This window comes from Peromyscus leucopus, chromosome 6, assembly GCF_004664715.2.
Source record: "Peromyscus leucopus breed LL Stock chromosome 6, UCI_PerLeu_2.1, whole genome shotgun sequence".
Lineage (NCBI taxonomy): Eukaryota > Metazoa > Chordata > Mammalia > Rodentia > Cricetidae > Peromyscus > Peromyscus leucopus.
The window spans coordinates 102,610,774-102,630,204 of NC_051068.1; the positions used below are offsets into that span (position 1 = coordinate 102,610,774).

Genomic DNA, 19,431 nt, shown 5'->3' on the forward strand with positions numbered 1-19,431 from the left:
TCCACAAACCAGGCATCAAATTTATTAACCAAACAATGTCTGAAACCATCAAATGGAAATGAACAGGACCTTAAAAATGTCCAATTGGTAAGTTACGAAATTGGTGCAATAGCCCTGGGACGTTTAAAAACCTAAGTCTTCTCACTGAGTTCCTCTCCTGGCATTCGGAAACGGAGGGAGTGGCGCACGTTCTCCAGGGATTCTGTAGCCTGTGGTGAGGAAGAAAAAAATGAATAACAACTTGAAATCAGAGAAAATAAGAAATACCAGCATTGCCCGTTTGAGAGGAATTATACAAATTTAACCTCTCTGTGAGACAAGAAAACATTTAAATTACTGAGGTAAATGCCTTGCTTGAATCCCTTTTTGATGTTTTTTTGTTTGTTTGGTGAGGTATTTGGTTTTTTGAGACAGGGTCTCACTGTGTACCTCTGGCTGTCCAGAAACTGGCTATGTAGATCAGGTTGGCCTCAACTCGAAAAGATCTGCCTGCCTCCCCAGTGCTGGGATACATCAAAGGTGTACACTACTCTGCCCAACCTTAGGAATCCTTTTTTAAAAGATGAGTTTATGGCTTCATTTGACCTCATCATGGTGCCCTGAAAAGAAACTGCCCGGTAATCCTTCTCATTGTGGGTTTTGCTTTGTTTTTGTTCTTGTTTTTTTTTTTCAGTTCATATTCTTAGTTTTGTTTTTGTTCTTTGAGACGGGGTTTCTTTATGTAGTCCTGGCTGTCCTGGATCTTGCTCTGTAGACCAGGCTGGCCTCGAACTCACAGAGCTTGTGGCTCAAGCTGCCTGCCTCTGCCTCCCGAGTGCTGGGATCAAAGGCGTGTTTCACCATCACCAGGCCAGTTCATATTCTTTTTAAAAATAATTAAAAAAAAAAAAAAAAAGATCCATCCCAATCTTTTGCTAAACAACACATGAAAATCTCAGCCCAACATTTATTAACCTGTGAAAAATGAGCCAACATTTCCCCGTCTCCCAAACAAAGCCAGCTCAGAGATGTGCTTGCTATAAAGTACCTCAGCCAGGTCCTCCTTTAACTTGTTGTATAGCTCCACATCAAAGCGCTGTCCTTGCGATTTCCTGTGGAAGAACTGAAGGAATTGTCTGCTCCGCACAGACGCGTAAGTGTAGTTCTGAAAGAGAGGAGACGGAGATACTGACTCCGCAGCGCCAAGGCAAATGGGGAGAAGAAGGAAGGAGTTTACAGAGCGAACCGCCCGCCGAGATAGGGCGTGCAGCCCGAGTCGGGAGTAGCTGCTCCTCTTACAAACCGGGAAGAGAAAACACAGTGCCGAAGAAGAAAAGCGGAAAAATCTGGCAAAGCAACCTTGCCGCAAGCTAGTTCCTGGGTACCGCTAACTTTTGTAGTCCAAGTTCAATGTCACTGTTTAACAAGGGCCCGGAGAACAGAAATACAGCATTTATCCCATTGGAGGAGTTCGTGTGTTTACACTAATTCATCTCTAGGAATTGAAATTTTTGTTTTATGATAAAGCCTCCATCCAACCTTGTGGGGGGAAAATTTCCTGGCTTCAGAAAACTTGGAACATGAAAGGGTTTTATTGATTGCTGCTGGTGCCCGCTAGTTTCATGTCGACTTGACACAAGCCACAGCCATCCGGGAGGAGGGAGCCTCAGCTGAGAAGCCACAGGCTGTAGGCAAGCCTGTAGGGTATTTCCTTACTCAGTGATACGGGAGGGCCAGCCTCAACTGTGGGCAGTGCCATGGGCTGGTGGTCCGGGGTGCTATAAGAAAGCAGGCTGAGCGAGCCACCAACGGCACCCCTCCATGGTCTCTGCGCCAGCTCCTGCCTCCAGGTTGCTGCCCAATCTGAGTTCCTGCCTTGGTTTCCCCTCAGTGGACTGGGATTCAGGATAGGTAAGCCAAATAAACCCTTTCCTCCCCAAGGTGCTTTTGGTCATGGTGCTTTATCACAGCGGTAGACACCACGTGACTTGGATGAGGAATTCTTTGGACAAATGTTCTGACTTCCCTGACTACTCACCTGCCGCGTTATGATGAAGTATGCAAAAAAGACCATGGAGTTGGCAAACGTCAGGAAGAACGTGACTGGCTCCATGATGTCCCAGGAGTACACCCACCAAGTAAGCCAGGCCAGTGCGCCTCCCTGCATGGAGAGCAGAGCTAAGCCTGCCCACAGGAGTCCGCTGGTCTTGGCTTCCGACTGAGCTTCTATTCTAGCCTTGACCTGGAGGAGGAAGGGGAAACCATTCATTCAGTTTACAAGTTTGCCAGCTCAAGGGGCAAACGAAGGCAACAGGAAACATTTGAAGCAGTGCACACTTTGCATTGCTTTGGATAGGTCAGGGATGTGGAGTAATGAGATTTCGGAAGTATGTATTATCGGCTCATTTCTAAACCAGTTCATTCGTCTATTTTGTTTTTCATTGTAAAGGTAATGCCTACTCAAAGAAAACAGACTAGCTGGGAGCAGTGTCACACTCCTTTAATCCCAGCACTCAGGAGGCTGAGGCAGGAGGATCTCTGTGAGTTAAAGCTCAGCCCTGGGAGGTGGGGGAAAGGACACAAACAAACCCCCTGAACACAATTATGTTTACAGTTAGATGTCTAGAAGTCCTGGTCTGAAATCACAGGCCTGTTTTCTCTGACCCCCGCTTCTGGGAATTCATCTACAGACAGTCTGCGCACGCGTGGCTCTCCACAGGTGCCTGCGGTTCGGCTTTCATCTCCTGAAGCAGGGTCTTGCTATGTGCACGGAGCCCTGTCTTGCCTGCACCTTGCTATGCAGACCAGACTGGTTTTTTAATTCAGAGATCTGCTTCCTCTGCCTCCCAACTGCCCATGTTTAAAGACAGCCACCACCATATCCGGCATAGCAATTTCTTGAAAAGCAAAATGTGGACAAATAATCCAGGAAAAAAAAAATGTTTCTCTATCATTCTTTCAATACCCTTGGAAATAATGACTACATTTCTAGAAACTTTCTATTCATATACAAAGATTACCTACCCTTTTTTTAAATTACAAGTGGAATTATAGCAAGTTTCCCCTTATATTACCTACCTGATGCCTACCCACCAAAAAAAAATAAGTTTTACTTTTTTCTCCATAATTCGGGGAAAAAAAGTGAAATAAGCATAGATGTTATGAGGAAGCCATTACTAACTTTCCACCCACAGTTCCTTCAGACAGAGCTGGGACCTGTGATGTGGCACTCCACAGCATCCCATCTCACAGTCTGCTTTCCCCAGAGACTCATGGCTGACGCTGAGGAAGCAGAAGGCAGACGTCAGCTCTGGCGTCAGATCTCAGGCTGTCACAGGTGCATACTCAGCTCATAGGTCATGTTCCAGATTAAAGGACGAGGGAGGCTACACCAACCACCCAAATGGTCCCTTGACTCCAGGCGCCCTACTAAGAGGGATAAACTTCCAAACGGATCCAGCTGTGAAGCCTTCCACCTGCTCCAAGGGCTGCAGCTGCTCCTTCAGGTGGTCAATCTTTGCCATCAGATGGCGCTCTCTTTTCTTCTGGAATTCTTCTAAATGCAAGACTGTAAATAGTCTGTGAACCAAGGATTTCATGTTTTCCATCTCAGTCACGTGCACTTCAGTTGGTTTTTCTGAGAAAAGGTAATAGGCATTTATTACATTTTTTTTTTCTCCAGGGGAGTCTAGACCAGTGGTTCTCAATCTGTGGTCACCACCCCTTGTGGGGGAGGGTCAAATGACTCTCTCACAGGGGTCGCTAACACTGTCAGGGAAACACAGATATTCACATTACAATTCACAACAGTAGCAAAGTTACAGTTATGAAGTAGCAATGAAAATAATATTGTGATCGCGGGTCCCCACAACCTGGGGAGCTGTATTAAAAGGTTGCAGCATTAGGAAGGCTGAGGACCACTGTTCAAATGGATAAGGTGAGCAGCATCCAAGAACACAGAGTAGATAGAGAGATGGAAATGCTAAGAAAGAAACAAAGGAACACTGGAAATAAATCCACCACACCCCAGGGGGAACTGTCTTCCACAGGCTCCCATCAGTGACTAGACACTGGGAAGGCAAGAATCTGTGAGCTTGAAGATCCAGCTAAACAACCTCCCAAAGCTGAAAATAAAGAGCAAGGAGAGGGGAAAGCCAGGAGATTACCTACGGACTGTGGGACAGTGACAAAAATGTCTACGTGCAGGGAACACTATATAAGGAGAAGGAGAAAGGGACAGCAGTATGTGGAGTGGTGATAATAGAAACTTCAGAAGCAAATTGCTAATGTCGAAAATGTTTCAGGCTGAATATCTCTTACCCACAATGCTTGGGACCAGACACTTATTTCGGATTTTTCATACGTTTCGGATTTTGGAATCTTTGCGTGATGGGATGGGGATGGGACCCAGATAAAGATTACATTTCATATATACCTCATATACATAGACCGAAGGTGATTTTATCATATATATCTAATATGTACATATATTACACTAAGCAACCACTGTCTCTTGGTATACCTGCACCCTCCATGCATCTGCATTCTGACTGCAACCCATTCCAAGGACTCTAGGGTGGGATTTTCCACTAGTGTTATTCCTACTTTCAAAAAGTTTTGGATTTCTGATTTTCAGTTTAGGATTGTACAACCTGCAGTTTGAAATTAAAAGCAAACTTCTTAAAGAGTTAAGGCTTCTAGTTTCAGATCTGGCATGTGAGCCTGACAGTCCTCATTCCTTCTTAAAGCAAATAAAAAGGGAGAGAAACTGAAAGTCAGCACCTCTCCTGAGAGCTGTCAGGGCTGAGCAGTCTGCAGCCCTACTTCGTGACTGTTTCCTGCTGTGGGATGATCTGTATGTCCTGTGGGAGCCCTTCTGGTTTTTGTGCGTTACCAGCAGTCCGCATAGAGATGATAGGACCATGGCTGAGTGCAGTGTGAGATGTCTGCACGGGTGGATGGTCTGTATGTCAGTTGTCTGATTGATCAAAAATAAAACCTGATCGTGTGCTAGCAGAAGATAGCGGACTAACAGAAGAAAAAAAAGACAGGAAGCAGAAGACTGGCTGCAGCCGCCATACCAGCAGCATGTGAAGACGCGAAAGCCACCAGCCACGTGCGAGTATAGATTTGTAAAATGCGTTACTTAAGATATAAAATAGTAACAAAGCCTGCACGCCATACAGTGTAACAATATAAGTCTCTGTGTTACTTGGTTGGGTCTGAGCGGCTGGGACGGCGGTGACAGAGATTTGTCCTGACTGTGGGCAAGGCAGAAAAACTCAAGCTACAGTTTCCAGTCTGGTCTGATCTTGGAAGCTAAGCAGGGTCAGTCCTGGTTAGTGGTTGGATGGGAGACTGAGGTCAGAGGGCAAACCACGGCTCCCAATCTTGCGGAGGGTGGCTGAGAATCGCCACTTACCTGTACTGTACTTGAAAATTTGCTAGAGTCCCCTAGCATGGGAAACACTGGAGATGTGAAACTTTGAAACCCCGGGGTGGGGGCGGGGGAGGGTTTCAGGTATGAGGATCATGCCCACACTTTTGAGAGCTCTACCCAGTTCCCATGGCCAAAATCAGGGGGAATCACCCTCCTGCTTCTGGTAGGAGGAAAATGGCCATTCCGTAATATCCTGGGAAACCGTTCTCAAAGCAAAAGTAGGTTGCTTTTGCTCCCTGTAGACGCTCCCACTACACGTTAAGATGGCTGGTGGACCGTTGCTTACCTTTCTTGTGACACTGGACATCGTATGCTAGTTTGTTAATGACGAGTTTAAAGTCTTTCGTTAGCAAAGTGTCCATCAACGTTGAAGCTGGAATCTCACTGCCATCTGAAAGAAACAATACAGAACTATGCCAGCTTTGAAGCAGTGGGTGCCACGTCCTAACGTGTAAAAAGCAAGACTCGCTTTTTATGATCTGGTCGTGGACCTTCGCCTTCTAGGTGGCCCCCCTTTCTCACTTCTTGTATAATATTAGAGGGACCAGCCTTAATATTATACATCCCAGGGGCTCAGGAGAGAGAACTACTAACGGCGAGGACTATTTTCAGGAAATATAATCTCAGCACACCGAGTTCTATAGTCCACTTGCTTTAATTCCTCTGGCATAACATCCTTTAACACAGCTTCAGTTCTGTTCTCATGTCTAGCTCCTTTCTTGCCTGATTTCTCTCTATATTTATCTACTGTCCCCTCTAGGTTCTATCTTAATTCCTTCATCTAGTTCTGTCCCTTCTAGGTTCTTGTCTATCTAGTTCTTTCCCCTATCAGCTCCTCTCACATCTCCTCTCTCATCTGGCTCTTCGTCATCTTGTTCTTCCCCATCTGGCTCTTCCTCATCTTCCATCTCGTTCCTCTAGTCCTCTCTTTTAGCCCTCCATTCTAGTTCTTCCCCATCTCATTTTGTTCCTCTCAAGTTCTTACCCATCTAGTTCTTCCATTCTCTTTTCTCTTTACCTCTTGTGCCCTGGAAGTCCCAGTATATAAAAAAGGGAGGGTCCGAGCTAAATTGTGTAAAGCTATTAACGTCCACCTCTCCTAGGCGGTGTCCCCTTGTGAAATTTACCGTAAGTCAGAAGACTTGCACGTGGGCTGTTATCATTGTTAGTCCACCTGGGACTAACAATGGGCGCCCACCTGGGTGGTGTTTCCTGTAGTCCTTGAAAGTGGCCAAGGGAGATAGATAATCTGATTCCAGAGAAAGCCTTTCCTGAGGCTGTTCTCCAAATACCTGGAATGTGTATGTCCAGAGAGTGATCAGTCTACACTGTTAGCCCTTCTTAGGGAAAAGTCAATTGGGAAAACTATGAAGGCACACATGATTTTCATAACAGAAGACAGCTTGATATATAACAAGCCAAGTAACACCAAAAACTCCTTGGGATTTGGCTTCCTCTGGAGGAATTCCATGATCCCTCCAGGTAGTGACTTTGCCATAACCAGCTGAGTTCTTATGATATATTCCTGTGGCCCGCAGCACTTACTAAGGGAATTTTCTCCAGTTGCTTTATTATCTCCCATTCCTCTGGACCATATGTAACAGGCAGGCACTCCTCTCCCACTGCGCCAGATGGACTGGAACCCAGACCGGTGTCTGTTGCATGAATCTTAAAAGTTCTTATTAATAAAATCAAACCCGGAGCCAGGTATTGGGGTGAACTGGAAGATCAGAGAACAAGCCACAGCTAACCTTACCTGGTCAACTTCTCAGCTGGTCTTGTTTCCTCAGACTGGAAGCCTCTGTGTCCTCATCCCAATGGCTCTCAGCTGAACTGCTGCTTAAAAGCCTGAATGCTTAACCAGGCCAAATGCTTCTAGTTTCTGGTCCTCACGCCTTATATACCTTTTTGCTTTCTACCATCACTCCCTAGGATTAAAGGCTGGCTTTCTGGGATTAAAGGCGTGAGTCACCATGCCTGGCTGTTTCCAATGTGGCCTTGAACTCACAGAGATCCCAGATGGATTTCTGCCTCTGGAATGCTAGGATTAAAGGCTTGTGTGCTATCACTGCCTAACTAGTGGCTTTTCTGTTCTCTGACCCCAGATAAGTTTATTAAGGTACACAGTATTTTGGGGAACACAATACCACCACAAGTGTCCATGGTTAAAATGGTCTGCAAGGTTCAGGGAGGAGGGAATTCGTGCCAAGGCCGGGCCCATGGAAGCAGCATTGTCTAGGTTGACCTTGCAGCCATCTTGAGTTGCAACCTTCATGATGGCCCTTAGCAGGCCTGGTCTGTTGCCTTGTGTTGTTCTGAAGTATGCTTTAAGCAGGCAAACCCATCAGCCTGGAAGGTGGAATGTTTGGACCAAAGCCCTGATAGCTGTCAGAGCCAGGAATGTGTCTGGCATCCTTGAGACTCACTTAAGATAAAGCAGGCCTACTCTGCTTTAGATGAAATCACTTTGGGGGTGGGGTGGTAGGGACTACTATGCAAGCCTTTCCCATCTGACTCATTGTGAAGATTTTGTTTTTCTTTCTTTGAGATAGGGCATGGTCCTAGTTAGATTTTGCTGTGGGAGGATCTTTCTGTATGCTGTGAATGCGTGTTGCTCTTATTGGTTGATAATAAAAGCTGACTTGGCCTATAGCCAAACAGAAAAGGCTGGGCAGGAAAGCCAAATGGAAATACAGGGAGAAAGAAGGGTGGAGGCAGCAGATGCCAGCCAGCCTCTGAAGAAGCAAGATGTGTAGGAAATGAGGTAACAAGCCACGAACCACATGGCAAAGCATAAATGAGAAATATGGGTTAAGAGTAAGAGCTACTTAGTAATAAGCCTGAGCTACCAGCCAAGCATTTATAATTAATATAGGCCTTTGAGTGATTATCTGGAAGCAGCTGCAGCATGGAGTGGGAAAGAGAAAACACTAGTTACAGGGTTTCTGTTGCTGTGAAAAACCACTGGACCTTGCTTTCTTGTACAATCCAGAACCACCTGCCCAGGCTGGCACCACCTACAATGGGCTGGGCCCTTCCACACTAATCAAGAAAATGCCCCACAAATATGTTGTCTTAGTTACTGTTCTATTGCTGTGAGGTAATAACAAGAGCATGGAAAGTTTTAAAAGAAACTATTTAATCAGGGCACTTGCTTACAGTTTCAGAGGGCTATTCCATGCTCATCATAGTGGGGAGTGTGGTGGCGTGCAAGCAGGCAGGGCTCTGAAGCAGTAGCTGAGAACTCACATCTGAGCCACAAGTTCCAGACAGAGAAAAAGAGAGTCACTTGGCTTAGCATGGACTCTTAAAACCTCAAAGCCCACCCCCAGTGACACACCTCCTCCAACAAGCCCACACCTCCTAATCTTTCCCAAAGGATTCCATTAACTAGGGCCCCATCATTCAAATGCACAAATCTATGGGAGGGGGCATTCTCATTTTAGCCACGTGGCCATGAGCTAATTTGAGTAAGGTAATTCTTTAATTGAGAGTCCCTCATTCCTCTGTCAACAACAAACAAACAAACAAAAGAAAAAGCAGAAATCCTAAGCAGCACAGGGTTTCATATAGCCTGAGCTAGCCTTACACTATGTAGCTGAGGATGACCTTCACCTCCTGCTCCTCCTGCTTCTCAGGTGATGCAGCACTACATCTGAAGGGATCCCTATTGTGATGCTACCCAGGACATCAGTTTTCACACCAGGGCACCAACATATCAGACTCTGTGCAGCGTTGAATCTGTCTTCATTTTCCTTTAGTCTTAAATCACTTCATGATATGTCCTCATAACCTGAGACAGGGCCTTCTGGAACAAAGGGGTAGCAGTGAAGCTTGGTAGACAGATCCAGGCTGACCTAGTCTGCTGTGTGCCTCTCTGTGATACTGCCTGCATCTGATCCTGGACTTCTGTTACTTCCAACCTGACAACCTACTGGCGTACTCTTGCTTAGCTAAAGTTCATTACGGCTGCTTACAGCCCAGTCCATGACTGGTGACTGGTGTGTGTGTGTGTGTGTGTGTGTGTGTGTGTGTGTGTGTGTGTGTGACATTTATGTGGGCAGTGACATTTTTGATTGGTGTTAGTTCAAAACTTAGTAGCCTAGGCTGGGCATGGTGACACACACATTTAATCCCAGCACCTTAGAGGCAGAGGCAGACAGACCTCTGAGTTCAAGGCAAGCCTGGTCCACATAGTGAGTTCCAGGCCACCCAGGGCTACATAGCCCAGCAGCCCCAAAAGTGCCGATCACCACTGGCTCATAGCTCCTTTTTAGCATGGAAGAAGGAGACGGCAAAACTACAAGGAGATTGGGTAGCAGAGGGAGAAAAATAGACTTGATTAAGTCTAAAAATTAAATTGCAGTTATGTGATTTGTTTTATGAGAATGGATAGAGACCATGAAGAGAATCTAATAGCAATTTCAAAGGTCTCAGAGATAAAAGATTGAATTACAAGAGCTATTTGAGGGAACAGGAAATGAAGTCAATCAGTCAACAGCTGTAGGCGGAATTGAAATGAGGAATGGTCAAGATACAAGAAGGGATTTAAATTTAAATAAAAAAAAAAAGGAATGGTTTTAAACCAAAACCTTAGGACCATAAACCACATAGCATCTAAATGTAGAATCAACAACCTGCTATGGGATGGTCTGTATGTCAAATTACTCTGATTGGTCAATAAATAAAACACTGATTGGCCAGTGGCCAGGCAGGAAGTATAGGCGGAACTAACAGAGAGGAGAATTAAGGGAACAGGAGGGAAAGGGAGTCACTGCCAGCCGCCACCATGACAAGCAGCATGAGAAGATGCCGGTAAGCCACGAGCCACGTGGCAAGGTATAGATTTATAGAAATGGATGAATTTAAGCTATAAGAACAGTTAGCATGAAGCCTGCTAAGGCCATACAGTTTGTAAGCAATATAAGTCTCTGTATTTACTTGGTTGGGTCTGAGCGGCTGTGGGATTGGCAGGTGACAAAGATTTGTCCTGACTGTGGGCAAGGCAGGAAAACTCTAGCTACAAACAACCATCAAGCCTGGTGTTATCACTAAAGAAAAGTAGCTTCAACAGCAGACATCATGACTGAACTTCATCTTACATCCAGACAGGACAAAGTACGCCTTGTCTGATTTATACAGGCTCAAAGACTAGGCCTGTATAACTCTGTATCATATTTCCCAGATGTGGCCTGAAGGAAATCCACCTACCCTCCTGAGTGTGTACTTCCTGAAACTTCTTCCTGATCCCTGACCTTGCCTCATCTCTGAATTCTTCCTCTGAGGATCAAGGTTCTAGAAACACTGGGTAGAGGTCTCAGGTCTGGTCTCTGTAGACCTCCTCACCCTTAATCCTCCAGTAATAAAGCCAACCTAAGATATTCCTATTCTTGAATGTTCCATAACCCTGATTTAACCCCATCACGGTTCACTACTGGCACCATCATATGGTACCTTCTTCACTATAGCCAAAAAGGTTCAAAATAAAGTTACGTTCTCCAACTTTCCATCACGACAATACCCTTAGCTCTAGGTCCAGTGGGCATTTCCCAGTTGCTGGCTAGCTTTGCACCTTATAGCTGTTTGAGAAACCTTCCTATTTCAGGGATCTTCCAGCTTCCAGCATTTTGGTTTAGCACTTGGGAGTATTTCAGGTATGGAGGGATTGCTGAGGAGGAAGTCTCCTGGAGAGTTTTACCCTCAAGGTGCTTTGTGCCACGCCTCTTATGCAGCCTGTTTAAAAACCAAAACCCACAGAGCTTTAAGGCAGTCCAGGTGTTAAGAAAGCAAAGTCACTGGGTAGAAGTGGAGAACTAGAGCTGAGCAGGGAGTCCTTTCTGTTCTTCAGAACAGCCCACACGTCATCATGTGAAATGCGTTCTGGAGAGTTCTGGATGTGTATTTCCTCCTGGCCAGGTTTCCGCTTGTACATCCAGCCAGTGCTGTTTCAGCGACAGTATCCGTATGCCCAGGGAAGTCTGCTCGCACAGTGGGAAGAACCTGGCTGCCTGCCTCCGGTCTGGCTCGATGGCTCTACTGTTCCAGGAGGCAGGCAGGTTTGCACTCGGGTCTGTTGCTGGAGTCTGGATCTTTGGGTTCCTGTTCAGCTGAGGTGAGACCGAATTCTCAGGAATTGGCAGATAATAGAGCAATAGCAGGTTCAGAACGCACTTTTGAAGTACAAAGTGAACCCAGGCAAAGTCCACACACGGGCCTGTCTTCTTAACAACAATTAACAAAACAATGGCATTTTTAAAAAAAATCTGACATCCCAAGTGTCATTTAAAAACTTACATTTAATGACTTCAACTAAAATCCTCAATAAAGACTCTTCAACTCAAAGAGCCCCATTCCTAATTTTCCTTCGAGAAAAACCTCTTTCTGACTTCCTCGTACTGTTTTTAAAATTATTTGGAGGAAAACAGCAAGGGAAACATCATTCATTTTTATCAACCAATCTTTTCCCACCTCTTTTCACTCATTTTTCCAAAGCTTACTGAATACTTCCGTGAAGGCGCTGCTCAATTCAACCCCACCTGAGCTCTATGTGTGCATCTGTCTGCTGCTAGATTCCCAGGGCTGGCAGGAAGTCCCCTGGATGCCCACTGCTCCTGCTTCTGAGTTATTCAGAAGCCTGTTATAGCCACAAAACGGGAAGAAAGCTCTTCTTTGACCCCTTACAATAACCCATGAGGCTTTTTCAACCTGCTCCCCTCACCTCTGAGAATCCCCCTTCTCCAGCCCCGCTGCCTCTTTTGAGGGTCTACTCTCAACATAAGGCCTCTGCCCCAGAGTTCCTGGGAGCTGCAAGCCCCCATCATCTCCAGGTCCCTTTCATCAACTCCAGGTCCCTCTCATCTTCTCCAGATTTTTCTCATTAACTCTAAGTCTCTACATCTCCTCCAAGTCTCAGTCTGTCTGTCTCTGTCTCTCTCTCTTCTGAGACAGGGTTTCTCTGTGTAGTCCTGGCTGTCCTGGAACTCACTCTGTAGACCAGGCTGGCCTCAAGCTCCCAGAGATCCACCTGCCTTTGCCTCCAGGTCCCCTCTTTGCCTCCAGGTCCTCTCATCTTCTCCATGCCTCCACCATCTCCTCTAGATACCTCTCATCATCTCCAAGCCTCATTGTCTCCTCCAGGTCCCCTCATCTTCTCCAGATCTTTACTCAGATGTGACGTTGGAGACTCACCCACGTTCCTTACCCTGCTTTCCTCCATTAATGTTTACTAGTTAACATGCAGCATAATTATTGCTTTGTCTTCTTTCTTTTTCTTCCTAAAATGTAAGTTCTATTAAGGGCAGGAGCTTTTATCTCTCCAGTTCTTTGCTCTGTTCTCTAGCATCTACAGCAAAGCCTGGTTATATGTTAGATCTTCAACAAATATTTGTTGGATGAATAAATTCTTTAATCTCCATGTTTCCAATTTCTGTATCTATCTCTTAGTTGTTTCATAACTTGGTTAGTGAAAAAAACTGTTTTTCTTTCTTTTTTAGCTTTAATTTTTTTTAACTATGTGCACATGTGTTTATGTGTGCGTTTGTGCATATGACTGTAATGCCTGTGGAGGCCAGGAGAGGGCGGTAGATGCCCTGGAGATGGAGTTACAGGGTGTTGAGCGCTGCTCCGTGTGGGTGTTGGAACACCACTCTTCCTCACTGAGTCATTTCCCCAGCCCCTGCTCATTTCCTTTTCAAAACTACAACAGTAATCGTCAACTTTCAAATAAGCTTACATAGAACTTTTTTTTTGTTGTTTTTTGTTTTTTTTTGACGGTTTTCTTGTAGCTTTGCGCTTTCTGAACTCGCTTTGAGACCAGGCTGGCTCGAACTCACAGAGACCGCTACTCTGCTCCGAGTGCTGGGATTAAAGGCGTGCGCCACCACTGCCCGGCTAACATAGAACTTTTAATACAATAAAAGAACAACAACAATTTATTGAAGTATATTTACCAATGGCCTTTAAATATTGAACTGGAGATAAATAATTCCTTATGCAAATTTAGGGGCAGCTGGTCTAAACCCATTTCATGCCATGATAATATAAAATCTATATCGTATACTTAAATACATAAATGATTAGCTACCTCTCCTATTGTTAAAATGTGTATTTTCCTAAGAGCTGATTCTATGAAAACAATCCCTAACTGTAATTGCTTTATAGTAAAGATTAATTCACTATCTGTACATTTTCTACTGGGTATTTTAATAGCAGACAATACATTTTATTCTCAATTATTCAATTTTTTCAGAAAAGTACACACTAATGCCATTATATTAAAATTTTCTCATAGGAAAAAAATCTCTGGTTGTTTATAAAATGAATGACTGAAATTTACACTAAATGTATTCTGTCTTCTTTTATTTAATAGAATTGAGACTCTTCTTTCTGTTTGTTTTGTTTTTATGTTGAGACACTGTCTCAGGACATACCCCAGACTAGCTTTGAACTCTCAATCTTCCTGTCTCAGCTTCTCAAGTACTTGGATTCTAGACATGCACCACTGTGCTGGCTTTGCGTTGTTATGTTAATAGTACTGGTATGTAAGAAGGGCGGGCTCCATAAAGGGTAGGCATTGGTTGTATAATGAATGATTTAAATGATTATATAATGAAATTCTTATCAGGAGAGTAAAGAACCAAGACGCACGTGCGGAAGGGAAGAGAAAGCAGCTGGAGGTGGAGGTCTAGGATGCACAGATACGCACCTGCTGTGGTGACGGCCGCAGTCTTGATGCCTTTGTCTTCATTTTGTAAGTCCTGAAGGAAGGAGCCCACTGTCGACAACATTGGCTTGACCACAAACTGACAGCGCTCTTTTCTGGATGGCAGGGTGAGGGTCACCAAGGGAAGACCATGTCTATAGTTAACTGTTATTTCTGTGAAGACAAAAATGCGGTAAAATATGAACATGTAGGGTATGACTTTAAAAATTGAAAATACAAGAATTTATCAGGGCTCAGTGGTTTAGAACACTGGCTGCTTCTGCAGAAGGCCCAGGTTTGGTTCTCTGGACCCTCATGGCAGCTCACATAGTCTATAACTCCATTTCCAGGAGATCCAATGACTCTTTTGATCTCTGTGGGCTCCTGCATGCACATAGTTGATGCATATACATACACTCGGGCACACACATGTACACATAAACTAAATATTTTTAAGTGAGATAAAATACAGGAATTGATGCATTTCATTGAGCATTGCATATGAGCATACAATGTGTTTTGATCAGACTCAGCCCCTGTTCTCTCTACTCCTTGGTCCCCATCCCCTCCACCACTTTCCCCTCCAATTTCATGTGCCCTTTTCTTCTTTTTAAAACCCACCTTTTGCCGGGCGGTGGTGGTGCACGCCTTTAATGCCAGCACTCAGGAGGCAGAGGCAGGCAGGATCTCTGTGAGTTCGAGGCCAGCCTGGGCTACCAAGTGAGATCCAGGAAAGGCGCAAAGCTACACAGAGAAACCCTGTCTTGAAAAACCAAAAAAAAAAAAAAAAAAAAAAAAAAAAAGAAAAGAAAAGAAAAGAAAAAAAGAAAACAAAACAAACAAAAAACAAAAACCCACCTTTATTCTGCGGAAGCAGAGGCAGTTGGGTTGCCGAGTTCGAGGCAGGCCTGGTCTATATAGTGCTTTGCTGAACAGCCAGGCCTACTTTGTGAGACCTTGTCTCCAAAGAAAACAAGAGCAAAAATCCATGACTGGCTAGGTCACTGACCATGGAGTGGCCTTTAAACCTAATCAGAAAGTGAGTGGTTGCTCTATAACCAAGAGCAGTGGCAATCGTCTATAATGTTGATGGGGGTGCAGATCTATGGCATATTATTGACCAATGATTCGAAAAAGGTGACTCGTACCCAGCACTGGGTTTTTGATTGATAGCCAATGGTGACTGGGAGAGGCATCACCCTCCCACCCCCATTATAAGGTAAAGTAATGGAATGCTCATGCTTATATAAGTAATTCATAAGTCTCGGGATTCCTATAAAATTTGTATCACTCCTATGGTATCTGCATCGTGCTATAGTTTGCCATTACATACATGACAGGCCTACTATTCTGTAACAGTTTGCTGTAGCTTCTCCTGCTCAACATCATAATTATCTGCCCGATGTCTTCATAGGTTATATATAGTTCAGATCCTGAAGGCAGAAACTCACTCATTTTTATCTGACTCATCTCCAGGTTCTAAGGTCACTTGGTGAAGTTTGCCAAAAGGCATCACCAAAGATGGTATACCAACAGAAAGCCAAGAAACTGAATACAACCAGTAGGTGGGGTGGGGTAGAGTGGGCAGAGTCTGTTCAGCTCAAGACTGTAACTCCCACTTTATTTGGAAGAGTGGAAGTAAGTTAGCCCATGAATCAAAGAAATGATAAGAAAACTTACCATCAGGTGGCATCACTGTTCCATAATGGAGGGCTTGGTAGTATTTTGGATTTCCATACACTTTCATATATAAAACCTGTAAGAAAGATTGTATCCTAAACAAACAAACACCAACAAAAACAATGGGAAAGCAAAATTCAGAAGAGTCTTTGTCAGCTTATAGGACAAGCATGGTGATATGTGAACTTTGAACTTTGTATGTGTGCCCCACACAGGCGTGGTGGAATGTGAACTTTGTATGTGCCCCACACAGTCGTGGTGAAATGTGAACTTTGTATGTATGCCCCATACAGGCATGGTGTGGTGGTTTGAATGAGAATGGCCTTATAGGCTCATAGATAAATGCTTGGTCTGCAGTTGGTGAAACTGTTTAAAAAGGGTTAGGGGTGTGGCCTTGTTGGGGTAGGTGTGGCCGTAGTGGAGGAGATGTGTCACTGGGGGTGGACTTTGAGGCTTCAAAAGCCCACAGCAGGCCCAGGCTTTGCCTGCCTCTATCTTGTAGATCAGATGTAAGTTCTCATCTACTGTTCCAGCGCCATGCCTGCCTGTCTGCCTGCCTGCCTGCCTGCCAGCACCATGTTTCCCACGGTAATGATTATGGACGAACCCTCTGGAACTGTAAGCAATGCTTTCTTTTATAAGTTGCCTTGGTCATGGTGTCTCTTCACAGCAATAGAACAGTGACTGAGACACCAGGTGTTAAACAGATCACAGGCAATGAGTTGCACCAAGCATCATCTGTCACATTGATTTAAGGCTGTTCATTTGAATTTGATGTCTAAAAGTACATCCTATTACCAAGATTCAGAAGAAAAACAGCTAATTACTTTTTAAATTTGTTTGTTTGTTTGTTTGTTTGTTTTTGAGACAGAGTCTCTATAGCTCTGGCTGTCCTGGAACTTTCTATGTAGATCAGGCTGGCCTTGAACTCAGAGAGATCCACCTGCCTGTCTTTCAAGTGTGGACTTAAAGGCATATGCCACCACACCTGGCTTTTACTCCTTAAAATGGATACACCTCAATTAAAAAACATACATAAGAGTTCTCCAAGCTTGTATAATGAATGTTATAATGCTATTGCTTTTACTGAAATGAAATAAAATTAAGGAAACACACACATTGCAGAAATATGAAGTCTCAATCAGATAGTTCATTAAACCTGCCTGATGGTCCAAACACTTCTCAGTATACAAATCAAAGGTAGGACAGTAAGCTGTGCCCAAAGCCCCGCCTTCTACAACCCCACACTCCCCCACAGCATTCACAGTTTGGGGCCCAGTGTGTGTACTGTCTGACTTTCTAAAACATCGCCATCCTTTGTGGGGACCTGTCCCACCGGGAACTTAGGTCACCTGTGAAGAGGTGGCCTGGAACTGAGGGAAAGGCAAGTGCCTGTTCCCCAGCCTCCTCTTACTCGGAGACAATCAGACACAGCAGCAGCGGGGAGTCAAGTCAAGCAAGAACTCCTTTATTGATAGGCAGTAAGCCTCTTTTATACCAGAAAACCTCGGAACCCTAGGAGGGGGTGAAGGAACCAACCAATCATTTTAAAGGGCACCCTATTTACAAGTTGTTTATGTCCTGACACTATCTCTTGTTTTTTAGTATCTTGTCTTAGCATAAATAATTTGAGCTAACTTTTTTTTTCCTCACCATTTGTATCCACTCTCTGCGTTAACACCTTAAAGCTTAAGCTCTATTTATCTGAATTTCTCTCAGCACCCTCTTTGCAGCCCATGTACGCCCCACAATCCTTACCTGAGGTTGTCTGTGGCAGAGTCTGTGCAGAGCTAATGAAATTGGGCTATACAGAAAACAACCATCCTCAATCTTACAAACCCTGACTGTGTGCCTGTGCATTCGCATGTGTGCACATGTGCACGTGTGTGTACGTGTGTGTGTGTGTGTGTGTGTGTGTGTGTGTGTGTGTGTACACATGCACAAACCCTGACTTCCCTTTTTAAAATTCTTTAGATTTACTTATTTTTATTTTATGTGTGTGGATGTTTTTCTTGCCTATATGTCTATGTACCACAGCATGCCTGATGCCCACAGAAGCCAGACAAGGGCATCAGATCCCCTGGAATTGGAATTAGAGGTACAGACAGTTGGAAGCTGCCATGTGGATGCTAGGAGTCGAACCCAAGTCCTCTGAAAGAACAGGCAATGCTCTTAAGTTGCCAACTCTCCAGCCTCTTGAACAGTGAGTTCAAGGCTATCAGAGTAAGACCCTTTCTCAAAACAATAACAAAAGAATTCAAATGTTTACTCTGTAGTTATACATAATTTAAACTTCATATACTGTTCTGTGTAAGGGGGGATAGATGTGTGTGTGTGTTCTGTATGTTCTGAGAAGGATTGTGTGCAGTAAGATGCCTGATAACAGCATTTGGATCCTTGTCGAACATGAAAAAGATGGAGCGCCATGACTTGAAAACAGAACAGAACTTTCCTGGGAGAAGAGACATTTGTAGTGTCTCTGGCTTAAGTTACAAAACAAATGTAAGCCAGAGGAGCAGTTTTTATTTCAGCATCAGCAGTGAAATATTAGTCCAGAAAAGTGAAAAGAGCCTGCTTCGGATCAGAAGCCTTTTGGGGATGCTTTGATCCTGTGCCTCACAAAGCCTGCCTGGGACACCAGTCTCAGCAGGAGCACCGTGATTTGTCCTCACCACACCCACGAGAATGGCCACTCTTGTCAGGTCGCCCCATTTTAGTTCACACGGATCATTAGACCATGTGATTTACTTTAAACAAGATTTAAGAGACAAGCTGGAAACTGGCTTAGAAAGAAAGTCTTGGTTGCTAATAATATTTGGCTGTTCAGAATTATTAAATTGTCTTTGAAAAATGAGTTCTGATTCTTGGAGACATGAAGAAAGAAGCTGGGGGTGTAGGGGTGCAGTTCAGTGGGAGAGCACCTCCCTAACAGGCATCAGGGGCTGGGTTCAAATACCCAGAACCACAAAAAAAAAATAAAGAATTAAAATAAATGGCTCAAGGTCTGAAGGCAATACCAAAATATAGACACACAACAGTTTCCAAAACCAATCCTTATTATGCACAACCAGATTAAGAGAACCATCATCTCCTATCTCAAACAAAGTATTTTATCTAGATGTATTTACAGATCAGAGCCTTCATACTTGTGTCTAGCGTCCAATAGTCTTTGTATAGTTAGACCCATTTATTCAAACCAGTCCACAAGGTTAGCCACAGCCTTTAAATACAGCAGGTGTGCATAGAGACCTCTTTGCATGGTAAATGAAGTAACTCCATATTGGAAAACAAAGGGGAATTATATAAAGGTAATGTTTTGGGGTTCCTTTAGCAATCACGTAATTCTAAACTGGTATGTACCCTGTGTGGTAAACCCAGATAGGACAGATCCCTTCACTACAGATCTGAATACACAGAGAAAGAATAAATAAACTGCAGTGAATAGTGACTGTACATCTAATGTCACCTAAGCAACAATTGAATTACCTAATATTCACTAAGCAATTACTACACGCTGAGTGTCTACCGGTCCTCCAAACTTCTGCTACCAAACTAACCATTCTTGCCTGCTTGGTTGTTGTTACTATGGAAGACATCTTTTTGGATCCTTAAGGTCTAATATATTTTACTG

The 19,431-nt window shown here is 44.2% G+C and overlaps 1 protein-coding gene across 1 annotated transcript in view; it reads right to left on the reverse strand.

Annotated features, from left to right (window-relative positions):
• Mcub (mitochondrial calcium uniporter dominant negative subunit beta) overlaps positions 1-19,431 on the reverse strand; it is a 60,819-nt gene continuing 41,388 nt past the window's right edge. The window contains exons 2-8 of the mRNA XM_028857707.2: positions 15,801-15,876; positions 14,124-14,294; positions 5,706-5,810; positions 3,456-3,616; positions 2,018-2,221; positions 1,028-1,144; positions 1-209 (exon numbers count right to left, since the gene is read on the reverse strand). Coding sequence (XP_028713540.1) covers positions 132-209; positions 1,028-1,144; positions 2,018-2,221; positions 3,456-3,616; positions 5,706-5,810; positions 14,124-14,294; positions 15,801-15,876 — 912 coding nt within the window. The 3' untranslated portion in view covers positions 1-131. The remainder of the gene's footprint in view (positions 210-1,027; positions 1,145-2,017; positions 2,222-3,455; positions 3,617-5,705; positions 5,811-14,123; positions 14,295-15,800; positions 15,877-19,431) is intronic.